This window comes from Electrophorus electricus, chromosome 3 (genome assembly GCF_013358815.1).
Source record: "Electrophorus electricus isolate fEleEle1 chromosome 3, fEleEle1.pri, whole genome shotgun sequence".
In the NCBI taxonomy this organism is placed as follows: Eukaryota; Metazoa; Chordata; class Actinopteri; order Gymnotiformes; family Gymnotidae; genus Electrophorus; species Electrophorus electricus.
Window position 1 is genome coordinate 8,742,351 of NC_049537.1, and position 14,789 is coordinate 8,757,139.

The 14,789-nt window shown below is 36.1% G+C and overlaps 2 protein-coding genes across 3 annotated transcripts; one reads left to right on the top strand and one right to left on the bottom strand.

The window, feature by feature from the left end:
* Nucleotides 1-1,963: 1,963 nt before the first annotated feature.
* c3h1orf159 (chromosome 3 C1orf159 homolog) lies at nt 1,964-8,668 on the bottom strand. Of its 2 annotated transcripts, none has more exons than XM_035524352.1 (9): nt 8,595-8,668; nt 8,023-8,098; nt 7,624-7,708; nt 7,052-7,144; nt 6,399-6,443; nt 4,738-4,872; nt 4,532-4,557; nt 4,372-4,399; nt 1,964-4,189 (listed from the first exon to the last, which is right to left on the bottom strand). In XM_035524352.1, exons 1-9 carry the CDS (start codon nt 8,603-8,605, stop codon nt 4,077-4,079), a joined length of 612 nt encoding a protein of 203 aa, XP_035380245.1. In that variant the 5' UTR covers nt 8,606-8,668; the 3' UTR covers nt 1,964-4,076. The 2 variants fall into 2 exon arrangements, with proteins under 2 accessions (XP_035380245.1, XP_035380246.1); XM_035524353.1 differs by lacking the exon at nt 8,595-8,668 and adding an exon at nt 8,268-8,533.
* A 2,113-nt stretch (nt 8,669-10,781) lies between these two features.
* On the top strand, nt 10,782-14,752 carry iho1 (interactor of HORMAD1 1). Its single transcript, XM_035524062.1, has 7 exons — nt 10,782-10,837; nt 11,055-11,202; nt 11,681-11,820; nt 11,945-11,993; nt 12,075-12,165; nt 12,396-12,502; nt 13,373-14,752. Exons 1-7 carry the CDS (start codon nt 10,782-10,784, stop codon nt 14,420-14,422), a joined length of 1,641 nt encoding a protein of 546 aa, XP_035379955.1. The 3' UTR covers nt 14,423-14,752.
* The last annotated feature ends 37 nt before the right edge of the window (nt 14,753-14,789 follow it).

The window sequence follows — 14,789 nt, forward strand, 5'->3', positions numbered from 1 at the left end:
ACCCAAACATACACACACACACACACACACACACACACACACACACACACACACACACATTTTCAAATACTGCATTAAAAGAATGACAAAGCACTTTTATGTTTTTTCCATGAGTAAGATTTTCCAGGATTTTTAACGAAATGCATGACTAAGTGAAAATATGACTTTATGATACACTGCTTGTTCCATGCTCCTCACTGTGTATCCCTAAATGTAAAGAATGTGCTGAAATTTGATATTGTCAATACATTTTTATTAAACACAGAGGTTTATTCCAGTCTGTGGATGCTTTGACATATGAGACTTGCAAGTACAACATCCTCAAGGATCTGTTGTGTACTCCACTGATAGGACTTTAAAGGTTTTCCTATCACCTTATAAGATTGATAACTGTCTGTGTATCCATAATATAAATGTAATTTGAGGAGAACAAAGGCTGCTTTTCTGATAAACAGATCTTTTCTCTAGAGTGGGAGAGGTCAAATACAAGGAAAGTTGTGAGGGACATTAAAGTTTGTTTGCATGTGCTCCCACAATCACACGGATTGTATAGAAATGTGTATTAGAAAAGCCAAAACAGACAGTGAAAGTATTTGTACTGGAATGAAGCTATAAATAATATCTGCTTTTTTCTTTTTTATACATGCAATACATGCAATGCTATCAACCTAAAAAATATTACAAAAACCTATTGAAGAAACAAACATATTAATAAAAATATTATTTTAATTGTTTATTATATATATATATATATAATTTATTTATTTTACTATAATATAGATCGTTTATAGCACAACTTCTTATTACATAGGTGATTTTTAAGATATAGCCAATGTTTTTAAGAATTTGTGCTTCTAATAATTTTCTTTAACCCATATGGTTACATTTTTCTTCTTTCCTTTGGGTTTTGAAGGAACCTTAGTATGTAAGACATACCTTAATAGAGCACTACTTTGGATCTTTATGTTCACAGATGATGGCAAGTACATTTTTCCAATAAGTTGCTATGGTATTATTTAAAAACCTTGCACCCTACCGCTACTTTTAATGCACAGAAACTAATAAACACATATTGATTGCTTACTTGCATAATAGCAGCCAAATATTTGACTAATGGTAAGTAAGTTCTATATAAGTAATGTTTTGCATTTCCTATCGCTTCCTTACAGAGAAGTCCTTTTTCCATCAACATACTCCCCAGAAGATTTGTTGTCTGTAAACATATTGTTTTAGGGTGGAGGAAAAAAATCTGTGTTTTGACAATGAACAACAGATTTCCAGAATAATAGATTTCATCACATTGCCTGGAATTCATCTAAGCACTACACAGCCCGCAGATTTTTACTTGTTTCCTCCAGATTTAGATGTCTGCCTGAGAATGACCACTGGATGTAAATGGGGAATAAGCTACATCTACACATGTATAGAACTGTGGGTGGATTCATACATGCCTGAGAATATTTATTTATTGGTGAGGAAAGTAATGTAGTTTTCATTTAAGATCATTCATGATGTATATTTACTTTATCATCCCAAACTGCTTGAGTGTTGTTCATACATCATTTTCAGTAATTACCTTTTACTTTAGGTAGAGCTGCACAATAAATATTGTCATTGCATTATTTCAATAATGACATTACTATGTGAAATCTATGTGAAGTTTCAGACTCAACCCACTTGTCTTGCAAATGGTTCCTATTTGTGACAAAGCATTAGTATGTTTAATTAATTATCAAAATAATGGTGAAAAGACATAGGAAACAGGACGTTTGAGAGAAGAGGGCCAAGTTTAGGTGTATTTTATGGACTTTTCTAGTTCCTTTACAGGAAGTTTGAGCTGATTATGAGATCAAAGTCCCTCAGTTGCCTTTCTTGCATCGTTTACTAAAGGCATATACACATACCGTAATGATTACAATTTTACTTAATTTTTTTTTTAATCTCTGAAAAAAAGCACTTTAGATGTACTTACATTTTATTATACATTAGTCATAAAACCGAGGGAAAATAGCACATCCAAACTGCTTATCCTGAACTTACAGGATGCACACTAAATTAATTAAACTCTATTGTAACAATGTAAATGCTGAAATCTGGTCATACACAGAACATTTGGTAAATCATACATGACTTATCATGTGACATAAGTTTATAGTTCTATCTTAGGATAAGAAAGTGAGTAAGGCAAGCAAAATCTCAAAACACACCACATTGCGCAGTACAGAATAAACACATTGCCAGTAGGTTAAGGCTCCTGTATCCAAGGACCAGCACTGACTGAGTACTAAGGAAGGCTACGTCTCCCTAGCTGTAACTAAAACAACAGTGCTTTTTGGAACTGAATATGAGGCAAAATGATCAAGCCTTAAAATGAAAAGAAAAAAAAAAAATCAAAAATAAATTAAATAACTTGAACCTGATTAACCTGAATAGAATACTGATTTATTGAATGTAAATGAAAGCTTTATTATTACAAACATCAGACTCCATGAGGTTTATTTTTTTAATTATAATTACAATTTAATATAGTTACCAACAAACAAACAATACAACATCATAAATCTATAATCCATCAATATATAAAAGCAATTTGTACATGTTTTCAAGTTGCTGCACAACAGCTAATAAAAATGGCAATGGGACCTCTAAGCTTTACAGTCAGTGGCTATATCCTCAGCAGTTACATTTTACACAAACTCACATTTTGTCCTTTGCTTTAGATTTAAATATATTTGTTAATGTTCAACCTACATCCAGAAAAATCAATCATTCCAATATATAACTTCATAAAATCAAATACAATGTATACCAAAAATTAAAGCCAATGCTCAAATTTAAGAAAACCACAAATAGAAAAAAGGATAAAAGTAAAAATATAGACATAAACTGGAATGCTGTGGCACAGTGTATGAATAGTCAAAATACTACCTTCTAACATCTACAAAATGTAATAATTCAAATAGACATTTCTAGCCCTTGTGTACAGACACCACAGTGTACATTACAATTCTTTTTTGGCACTTTAATGGTATCAACTGTGCAAATACAATCATCTACACAACAAATGAGCAGATCACATTCATGCCCCTGCTCGGTCCTCCACTGTGTTTCTATGGCAATAAACATGGCAAATGCAAAATAAATTGGTCAGGTCTGGTTTTAAGAGGGTAGGGAAAGATCATTTAAATAAGAGTGCAATCAGAAGTACATACTGAGGCAAACATTCTGTTGTCACAAGCTTGTTATTTGGCTGAAATCTACTGCTCTAATCGGATGTCTGGTAAGCCATTTGGAGAACCTTATACTGAGCATTAGGTTACAAGTTGGCACTTTTCCCCCAAATAAGAAAAATAGATGCATATAGCCATTATCTGCAAGAGTGCTGGTAGAATCATTTATGCAATGTACATTTTTAAAAGAATTTGAGGTTTAAGAGTTTTTTAATGTATTTTCTGACTTGCATACAGTATAACTACTATGACTACCTATTTAGTAATACAGTATTATTTATGTGGCATTCTTGTATGACCAACATTCTTGTATTACTAACCTACAAAATTAGACCCACAAAATGACTGGTGTGTTTTGTTTAACGGTAGGCCTAAATGTACTCTCTATCTACAGGCCACTAATTCTAAAGGAGTGAGTTTTTTTTAAATTTAAATCATAAAGGCTGCTGACTGCTAAAGAAGCCAGGAGGAGATGAAAAAAAAAAAACTATCACGTGCAAATACCACTGTCTGCCACTGCACACATGGTCAAACATATCATGTGAAAATATTTGTAATAAATATAAGTTAAAAGGTTTATGAAAATACCTCAATCAGTGTTAAACCTCCAAAATAAAGCACAAAAATACTCATAGTGCATCAAGAACAGTTTTAAGAAAAGTGAACAGCAGAAGAATTTTCCTATTCAGAAAAAGGAAAATATGTCTACAAAGATACTGTGTCTTCACTATATGTATAGCCTGTTTAAATTACAAAACAAAACAACAAAAATAAACAATAACAAAAACCCATAAATCTTTGAGAGAAGTAAACAATACCTTTCCCTTTACGTTCAGAAATTAGAGCCTACTGGATGGTTACATTATACACCTTTGTTGCTGACCCAGTTGCCATGGTAGCACTGCTGCCTGCTGATGTTGCCGAGGGCCTCTCTCTCCTGACATACCTTGGTTTGCGCACTGCAGATTAGATTGATTGAACAAAACTAAACAAGCCTTCAACAAAACACCTCTTTGCAAAAACACCACTTAACTATTTTAATTTTTAAAAGAAACCAATTCAGTATAGTCTGGAAATAAGGACCCAGCTATTGACAAAAGAACATAGGTTCATTAAACAGATAAACAAAAGGTCTTCTCACCTGATGTGTCTGCAGGTATCATGACAGCCTTTAAATGAAATAATTATGGCTCTATTAAATGATAACTTTAATATACATCAAATATCTGATGGTAGTATGGGCAAAAATAATTTAAAAGGTGTACATATAATTTTTTTGTAAAATTCTAATATGTTCTTACCGTCTCACTGGGCTGAAATATGAAAGCTAATAAAAAGAAAAGACAATCTTCATTCAGGAATTTAAATTTGTTAAAATAAACTTTAACCACACTGGTTTAGAAGAATACAGGCCCAACTAAAAGATTTACATCAGTGTCTTTACTGTCTTATTTTACAATTAGCTGTGGGCTTCACAATCACATTTAGTTAATTTACATTTCATTACCTTTGTTACGCCTATAGAAGACACCGGGCAGACGGTTGGAGCGTTTGAGGTAGAAGAAGGAGGCAACAGAGAGAATGAGGAATAAACTGATCAGCAGAGTTCCCAGAAGGACAGAGGCGGCTACACCTGGACCGCCTATGGTTGCACAAGAAACAATCACATTCACAAAACAAGTTAATGACTGCATAGGAAAAGTTTCAACTTCACAAATCCATGTGTATTTCAGGGGACATCATTCACCCATGTTGCATAAGAAGAATGCTCGGTAAAATGCTCGGCAAGTGATGATTTAGTAACAACAAAAAATATATAAAATACTTATTCTCACCGTCCACTTTATTAGGTACCATTTGCTATTACTGATTTGGACCCCCTTTTGCCTCCAGAACTGCCTTATTTCTTTGTGGCATAGATTCAACAAGGTGCTGTAAATCTTCCACAGAGATTTTTGTGCATTTTGACATGATGGCATCATGCAGATGCTGCAGATCTGTCAGCTGCACATCCATAATGCAAACATCCTACTACACCGTATCCCAAAGGTGCACTATTGGATTGAGTTCTGGTGACTATAGGGGCCATTTAAGTACAGTGGACTCATTGTCATGTTCAAGAAACCAATTTGAGATGATCTGAGGTTTGTGACATGACGTGTTATCCTACTGGAAGTAGCCATCAGAAGATGAGTGTACAGTGGTCATAAAGGGATGACACTGTCAGCAACAATATTCAGGTAAGCTTTGGCATTTAAACAATGCTCAATTTGTTATTAAGGGGCCCGAAGTGTGCCAAGAAAACATCTCCCACACCATTACACCACCACCAGCCTGAACTGTTGATACAAGGCAGGATAGACCCATGTTTTCATGTTGTTCCATGTTTCATGCCAAATTATGACCCTAGCATCTGAATGTCACATCAGAAATCGAAACTCATCAGATCATGCAATATTTTTCCAATCTTCTATTGTCCAATTTTGGTGAGTTTGTGCAAACTATAGCCTTAGTTGCCTGTTCTTAGCTGACAGGAGTGGCACCCGGTGTGGTCTTCTGCTGCTGTAGCCCATCTCCTTCATGGTTCAGTGTGTTGTGCGTTCAGAGATGCTCTTCTGCATACCTCAGTTGTAATGAGTGGTTACTGGGGATACTTTCCCCTTTCTATCCGCTTGAACCAGTCTGGACATTCTCATCTGACCTCTGGCATCAACAAGGCATGTTTGCCTAGAGAATTGTCTCAGAGAACATTTATTTTTCTGACCATTCTCTGTAAACCCTCTGTAAACTCTGTAAATAGTTGTGTGTGAAAATCCCAGTATATCAGCAGTTTCTGACATACTCAGACCACCCCATCTAGTGCAAACAACCAAGCCACATTCAAAGTCACTTAAATCACCTTCCTTTCCCATTCTGATGTTGAATTCAGTAAGGTCATCCTGACCATGTCTACATGCCTAAATGCATTTGGTTGCTGCCATGTGATTGGCTGATTAGATAACAAGCAGTTGAAAAAGTGTACCTTATAAAGTGGCCAGGGAGTGTATACATCTAGATCCACATACTCCCACCTGGATTTAATGCAGCTGCTACAACTGGCTACCTGGAGAGCTGTTTACATGAGAAATAAATTTAACAGATGATAACTTAGGAGTGCTGGGATCTTACCAATCCTAATTATAGTGAACACTGTTGTGTGATCCTTGGTCCCTGCTGTGAAATGAAAAGGGTGAAAATAGAGGGGGGGAAGGGGGGGGGAGTTGGTGGAGAAAAAGAAATGCAAAAATTAAAAGTATCCATTAGCCAGGTTTTATCATTTAGAAAGACAGTCATTAGATATTTAAAATAAAAAATGCCTTCCAGGACAGTACAATATAACAATGTCCATTTTATTGCTATTTAAATAACAAAAGCTTTGTTATTGGCCATGTTATGACATCTTATAAGCTGTACCTTTTCCACAACAACCAAGCTAACCTACCTGGCTTCAGCGTATATAGCTTTGCTAAACCAAATGCATAATTTATGTACATACATAAGCACACCAGGCAGGTAGTAGTAGCTCAGTGGTTAAGGTATTTGACTAGTAAATAGGAGGTTGCCAGTTCAAGCCCCACCATTGGGCCAGTGAGTTGCTCAAATTGCACTCATTCATAATTGTAAGTCACATTGGATAAAAGTGTCAGCTAAATGCCATAAATCTAATACTCTTTTCATAGTTAATCATTCAGTATGACTGTGTGGGAAATGTGAAACAGCAGAAGAGGAGTTTCATAGCCCAGCTTATTTGGTTACCTGGCTTTCTCACATGCAACACTTACTATAGTTGCAGAGTGTTATGTTTTCCATCTCAGAAGTTAATGCGACACATGGCACACACAAAACTGTGTTGTTCTCCAAAACACGGAGGCACCCTAATGGAGAAGAGACATTAAGTGAATACTCTGTTTACCTGCCATTCACATATCATTTTAGCTTATATTAATAATATATTTTAAATGTTAAAAGCATCTTAGTATCATTTTAATTATTTTATTTTAACAGCAGACTCTGAGACCCCAGGGTACACTGATTTTTCAAGCCTGGCCAGAAGCATTTTCATTTCCTTAACAGGTTTTGGACTGTGTTTACCAGACATCACTGTAAGAATGGTGAACTGTGATCAGTTCAAAACAATAATAAATACAAAATCAGCACTCTAAAACTATTTAGTATTAGAGCATAAAAAAGGTTTTGTGTCTTTTTAAAAACTAGTTTTAGTGTTCAAAGCTTAACAAGTAAATTTGGACAGTTACATGTATTGTGTTCACTGATGTTCAGGATTTTGGTTTTAAACAGACTGGCTATATAGTTGGCACTGGTTCCAAAATGCAGAATAAAATGGATACTATACCAGAATCGCAGCGTGTGCTGTTTGCACAGGTTTCATTCATTTTCTGTGTTCTCCCACAGCAATTATCTGTGTTTTCTAGCACAGCCTAAGACACACACACACACACACACACACACACACACACACACCTTGTTTTAATGTGTATAACATAAACCTGTTACTTAATAGTGATGATAAAAACATCATAAAAGGTCAACTTGATATCTAAAGGCAAATAATCATATAAGACTTATGTGCATACATTTTTGCTTTGAGCCTTTTGAAATGTTTTGTTTTTTGCTATATTAAATGTGGGGTATGCAATGTATAAGAATAAAACAGTAAACACAATAGTAAAATCCTGCAACTTTATAGTGATAACATTTTTTCCGTAAAGAAAAGTGGTAATAAGATAGGTACCTGGGTTACATTAATTTCTAACACAAAAAGTGCCACCGCGATGATGAAGTAGACTCTGATCATGGTGAGGCTAGTCCTGGGAATCATATCGAACTGAGTCAGGATTGCTCCAACATAAAAATAATATATAGTAGCATTTATTCACAGAACCAAATTATAAAAGTGGATCCCATCACTCCTGAACCCTAGCAAGAGGGCACATCTATCAGTAATGTTACACTAATGCAAACGATTATAAACCTTACCTTCAAAATAAAAAACGCCCCCTAAATAAGAACTACAATTCAATGTATTTTTCAACTGGCAAACTGACCATTTGATAAAACCAGTAACCGTTGGGCAGCAAACGTTAGTAAACTTTAGCATTAAAAGCTATTTTGCTAGCTAGCTGAACGCTAGGCAGGTCACTTACACTAGCCAACGCTAGTTAGATGGCTAATGTTAGCTTACTAGCTATTTTGAATCTCTAATACACTTTAAATATCTAACAAAAATAAATAACTGCGGAATAAATCCGTTGCATTTGAGGACTCTCACTACGCAGACACTCAAGACCTAAAACAAACACTTACCTTCTCAACATCTCAATCAAGTTTCTTAATATGACAGCTTGTAAAATTCGTGTCCACAGTGCACTTCCTGTTTTCTAAATTGATTGCCAAAATAAAAGTGCTTTGATATTATCATGTAACTTGTTTTTCCTTGCCAAGTGTTAGTTTGAAAAAAAGCAATGCTTTTTAAATTTCACACGAATTTCTGATTTTGAAATAAATGTTTAAGGAAATACAAGAACTAACCCAGTTCATCAAATGTATAGCCAAACATGAGTAGGTTCAGAGTTACTTCTCTTCGTGAAGCACATGGTGATTAGCTGATGATGATGTAAATCAGTGATGTTGGAGCAACAAAAGTAATATTCAGCACTGTAGCCATTCCTGGAACTGCCTATCCTACAGATTTGTATTTGTCTAACTGAAGGGTACCCTGGAGTCTTTCTCCCTACTCTACCTGCCACGAAAGGTATTTTAAAAATAGTGTGTTCTGGAGTCAAAGTTGTCCCTCATTTTTTTCTCTCTGCTGTAGCTGCCCTGATGGGTAACAAAAAAAATCTGAATCTCTACCTCGTGGTCGAAGCTGGTATAGCATGATAGCTGTTAGCCAGCCATAAGCTCCCCTGTGATTTTTTTTGCTTTTCCCCTTACCCATCCAGAACTCTTCGCGGCAAAACAAAATCCTCAGTAGAGTTAATCGGCCACCAGGTGGCGATTCAGTTCAATGGACTCAACCAGCAGAAACAATGAAAAACGAAAGCTGGCCATCGTTAAAGGCGAATAAATTTGTTTAGTCGCTCATTTTTAAAATTAAAGTTAATTATAACAGGTGATGCTGTTGAAGTAGTTAGCGTATCAAATGTAGATAGATTAAAAAACGTTGGTCACGACGGGCATTAACGGTAGGAGATCATGTAGCTAGCTATAAATACCCAACTAAAGCCACGCTCAGTAGTTCAAGAGTCATAAGCACCAGCGGTGTTGGCAGTGGGACTTGAGCTGGCGTCCTTCTGATTACTGGTCGAGTACCTTAACCACTGAGACTCTAGGGCATAGTTGTTTCTCTATATTCCACGAGTTTGGCTACTTCAAACATTTATGTTCAGCAAGACAGATAGATTTTACCAGAGGGAAAATCACCAGAATTTACGAAAATTTACCAGAGGCCCGACTGTATTTGATATCTTCAGCTTGGAATATCCCAGTTAATACTGATGTGTTGGTTGAGGATTATCTTTAAATGCAATGGGTTGGGTGATTTGATTGGATTCTAACTATCATATTGTTAGATTCTTGCCAGTATTTTCATATAGCTAATAGACAAGGTGGTACTCCCAGGATAGTTCCTCGTTTAGAGAGGCACGGGCAAAGACACATTAACACAGGTCAAAATTTGATAATTTTATAATGTATATTTATTGAAGTAAATAGTAGAATAGGTGAATAATAGGCCTACATATCATGTATTTATGACTTACTAAACATTTTTCAGTTTTCTTTACATCATTTAATTTCTTTACGTCTGTGAAGAGGCGACACCCCCCACCCATTCGCAGTCAATTATTGATGGCAAACTAGTAAATGATCAAACCCGCAAAGGTTTAAGCATCCAAAGTCGAATTTCGACTATAGTCCGAAAGTAAATTCCCAAATAATTTCTGATATATAACTAGGCAAAAAAAAAAATGTAAAAAACAAACAAACTTTTTAATGGGTGTAACAGATGCTGAGTCGTTTAAAACACGTCTAGCTAATTTGTACTGTCACGTGTAGCTAATAGTGTCGCGCCTATTTGTGTTAACCGTCGAAGACCGTCACTGCAGAGAACGCCAAATATTTTTGTTTTAGATATATTTGTAAGTCTCATAGCTTTGTGTAGTCAAATATTGGCTCATCAGCCCTAAGGTTTGTTGACTATCACTAAACAGCTAGGTTAGCTAGTAACCAAAATGAACTAATTAGCTAGTTAGCTGTTCGCTAAATGGACGATAACGCCAGATAGCAAGCAAGTTAATAACTGTGCTAACGGCTAATTAACTTGCTAACACTAGCTAAGCTATGTTAGCTAACGTTAACTAAATGGGACTGTATAATAGGTTAGCTAGTTATTAATTTTCTGATTCGCTTAATTTTCTTGGTATCTATGCGATGTTGACGCCAGCTATCTTGTTAGCTAACGTCTCTTTTTAAACACAGAAATAATTGCAAATGAAGCCTAACGTTTGGAACATAAGGGATGTTTTGAATATCCCACCAACCTGTATGTAAGTCTTCAACTGAGTTTTACATCTTAATCTGGCATTTATCATAATTTGAATTTTGACTTTACACAAAGTAAAGTATGTCTAAACCATTTGAAGGAATGTACTGCACATTAATGATTAGCTGTTGGTTAGGTTTACACGTGGATGTCATTCTGTAATAATGGCCTCCTTTTATGCAAGCCAATATGCACGTCAACAGACTGTCTCATTTCATTAGGGGGACCAAAACTGGTTCCACCAGTGACTACTCCAGCCTGACTGATTCTCAGTTTTTGTTTGGATCTCAGTTTTGGCCCGATAATTCTCAAAGCTTTCCCCAGGACATAAGTGGGCCATCCAAAAGTTCTCGACAGGGCTCACAGGAGGTATGATTTAACGTATTTTAGTATGTTTAGTAAGTTTCTGTAACTTAATAAGTTAGTAGTTGCCCTTCCTACCTTTAAAACCCATTTCCTTATCTGCGTTTGATTGTAACTGCATAGGATGTATGGGAGCTGTCTTCTTTCTGTGTAAAATTTATGCTCAATTGTGTTCTTTCTAGCTAAATGTAAAAAAAAAACAAAAAAACCCAATAGTTTGTTTCTGTCTTTTTTTGTACTGTTGAACTGAGAATGCAAGTTACACTTGCACACAATCAAAACAGGGTAAAACTAATGGTTTTCAGGTCTTAAATGTTTTCAGATTCTTCATGTATTTTTAATCACTTTATTAAAGTAATTCTGAAAAATAGCATTAGCAAAATGACTGACTAAACATAAGATGTAAATATTAAGCATTTTGTGGAGATTTTCCTTTTCAAATGCTTTGCAGCAGTTTGGTTTTATGATGGCTTAATCCTGACAGATAAATGAAATGAAGGTATCAACCAGTTACAACTCCAAGCCTTTGCTATTTGGAGATGGAAACGCAACACACAGCACTGGTGGGAAAGCCAAGGGCATACTAGACAAGTTTGAAGAGGAGAAGCGAAAGGCCAAAGAGAGGTGAGGTTATTACCCTATGCATGATATGAAAGGTGATTAAAGGCCCACTTCATTGAATTCTGTAATTAGAAAATTACTAACAAGTAAAATCCACCATGATGATGCATACAGTTTCTTTTTTCAGTGAAATTCTCATTCAGGGCATCAGACAGTTGCAGGAAAATCTGGAAAATGTAAGTGATAGACATGTTGTGGGTGTCCTTTTTATGAAATTCCTTTTTACGCATGTTTCAGTAATCTGGTTTTTGTTTCAGATCAAAAGGACGTTTTTAAACTGCTTTGATGGAAACTGTGATATTACCCGAAAAGCTGTAGCTGAAGGAGTGGATAGTTTTAAAAAAACAAGTAAATATTGTCACTTAGTATTTTGTCTTTACATTTGTCTAGCGCGTTCATTCATGTAGGTCATGCTGTTAGTAACATTTAGAAAATCAATGTTTTGGGGTTTTTTTGTCCAGTAGAGAGTACTAATGCTCAGAAATAAACAATGGTAGAAAGTTGATTTTTCTGTTTAGTCAATGTTATTTTCCTCCTTGTACATGTTTTAATTGCAATTATAATTTTGTTGACTACAGTTTGGAATGATTTAGACATAATAAAGGAGAGCATATCAAGTCAAACTGAAATGCTGATGAATCTGCAGACCAAGACCCATACAGAGATGAAGGACATTGAGAATAAGGTGAGGGGTAGAGAGATATAAGCCTGAGCTATACTGATCGTTTCTTTGGATGCCTTAAAAAAGTACATTTCCTGCACCCAAGGGATTCACAATGTCAAGTTACTCAATCAAAAATTGCAATCATAAATGCATTCCAATTGATCACATAACTGCTGCATAAAATTCAAGTACTCTAATGAGTTACATGATCTTTTATTGTTTATTAAAGAAATACTTCCATCATGACATTTTGATGAAGATGACATTCCTACTCACATTCCACTATAGGCATAATTGATATGAGAAGGTTTCCACATGTATTTCTCCAATGCCAGCCACCACATATTTTTGAACTAGTGACCATGCAGTGGCAGCTCAGCGCAGCGTATTGATAGAAAGTGCTGTCCAGTTTTGTTTACATCTATTGTTGGGGGGGAGAGCAACTCTGTCAGTAGTCACTGAGATCCCAGCCAGTTATTTTGTTATAGATTACTTGAGCATCAGTTACTGATTGAGGACAACTCTGCACTCACAGAAAAAATACTTAAACCAAAGACCTGGTCTTATATCAGCATGAAAAATAGCTTGCTAAATAATAATGTACTTTATGCTGGACATGACCATAAAGTTATTAGACTATTTGCCAAAATGTCAGTGATTGTCTTTTTTATTATTTAGGTAACATGAGGTTTCAGAGGAAGACTAACCCTGAAACAACTTCTTCCTATTCCTGCTTGCCACTACTGTTTTGATATTATTTTTGTCATATGGAGTTATATGACAAACCCAAGTAAAAAAAAAAAAAAAAACCCATCAGAAAATATGTCCATTTTTATATTTCACATTGTTAGCATACTCTGAGGGAGGTTTCTTTGATTTCTCTTGATTCAGGCTACAATGGCTATAACAGGTTTGCGCACAATCGTACTTGGTCTCCAGCGGGATATGGAATTGCTGCGAGTAGAACAGAGTAAGGAGCAGAATGTGCTTGGAGAGATACTGTCTCTGCTCAGCACTAAAATGACTGCACACTTCAGTGGACCTCATACTAGCCATGTCAGAATGATTGAAAACGCTGTCCAGACATCACCTGATCTTTTGGAGAGGTTTGGTGTCATTTCGGAGGAGAAGTGTTATTTTAAAAGTATGAGGGTGTGCAGTGGGGACATTACTCACCCAGAAGAAAGGGTAGACAAAATTGCGGAGCCTGTTGAAGCAAAATGTCTAGATAAGCTCAGCACAGGAGAATCTTTGCCGATCTTAAGCCATCAGCCTATTGAGAATCCACGGCCATTTAATCACACCGCAGTGGAGATGTCTGAGCCCAGTACCTGGCAGAAGACTTGCTGCACCCACTCAGTTATGACCAGTGCTGCAAGCCCTACTGCTGTCAGTGCTGTTATTCAAGCTCCTATAAGAGGTAACATGGTTGGAACCTCTGTGCATTTTGAACCATTAAAATCTTTGGGTAATATGGATGAGAACGCCTCAGCAAACTGGACTGAAATATCCAGGCAGAAAAAAGTTTCAAAGAGAGGACAGAGAATCCAGCCTTTTAGGAGGAAGAAGAGAGCTCTGATTCTGCCACAAAGGAGGTCTACTAACAGGATGGCGTTGGTTAATGTATTTGAGGAGAACCAGCATGATGATGAGCAAGAAAACATGGTCCCTTTCCCAACAGTCAATGTCTACTGGAAAACAAGCAAGAAGACTGTTTCAGAGAACCATCTACAACCTCAGCAGGAATGTCCAATTAGGACTGAATCTGAACAGCACCTGAATCCTTGGTTATGGTCCCAAAGCAGCAACAGCTCTCAGATGATGATGATGGAATGCCAGAAAGCTGAATTGAAGAGAGCAAAGTCTGAACACAACACTGATGCCATAAATGATCAGAGAGGCATCTGGCAGCTCTTTGACTTCATCAGTGACTCTGACTAAGGTAATGCTGCTTTATGAGTTGTGTTGTTTTTTTAAACAAACCGCAAACATCCTATTTCCAGGACTTGTTTAGAATGTTATTACTTGTCTTTCTTTAAGACTTTGAGAGCATTGATTCCAGTTGTTGTGGTTCTACAACCTTTTATCCTAGTAGACACTACTTCCTTGCACAACAGCAATGTTTACATTAGTCTTGTTTTAAATAAATGTATGTCAGTTTTAAATTCACAAAACAGGTTTTTATATTTTGTTTCCTGTAGTACTGTTTTCATGTAAGGTAATGTTTTTCAGGTCTTTGATATATTCTATTTAACCCCAATATAAGAGCTCAGGCCAAAGGGAAAAAAAGCCTTTGTTTGCTTTTCTG

Bases quoted from the DNA above. Each gene is read 5' to 3' on its own strand.
- c3h1orf159 (XM_035524352.1), bottom strand. The intron at 7,709-8,022 runs GTACCTATCTTA...TGTGTGTCTTAG, and splicing joins TAGAAATTAATGTAACCCAG to GCTGTGCTAGAAAACACAGA. The intron at 7,145-7,623 runs GTATAGTATCCA...CTTCTCCATTAG, and splicing joins CAGCACACGCTGCGATTCTG to GGTGCCTCCGTGTTTTGGAG.
- iho1 (XM_035524062.1), top strand. From the start codon at position 10,782: ATGAAGCCTAACGTTTGGAACATAAGGGATGTTTTGAATATCCCACCA. The intron at 11,821-11,944 runs GTGAGGTTATTA...TTCTTTTTTCAG, and splicing joins AAGCGAAAGGCCAAAGAGAG to TGAAATTCTCATTCAGGGCA. The intron at 12,166-12,395 runs GTAAATATTGTC...TGTTGACTACAG, and splicing joins GGATAGTTTTAAAAAAACAA to TTTGGAATGATTTAGACATA.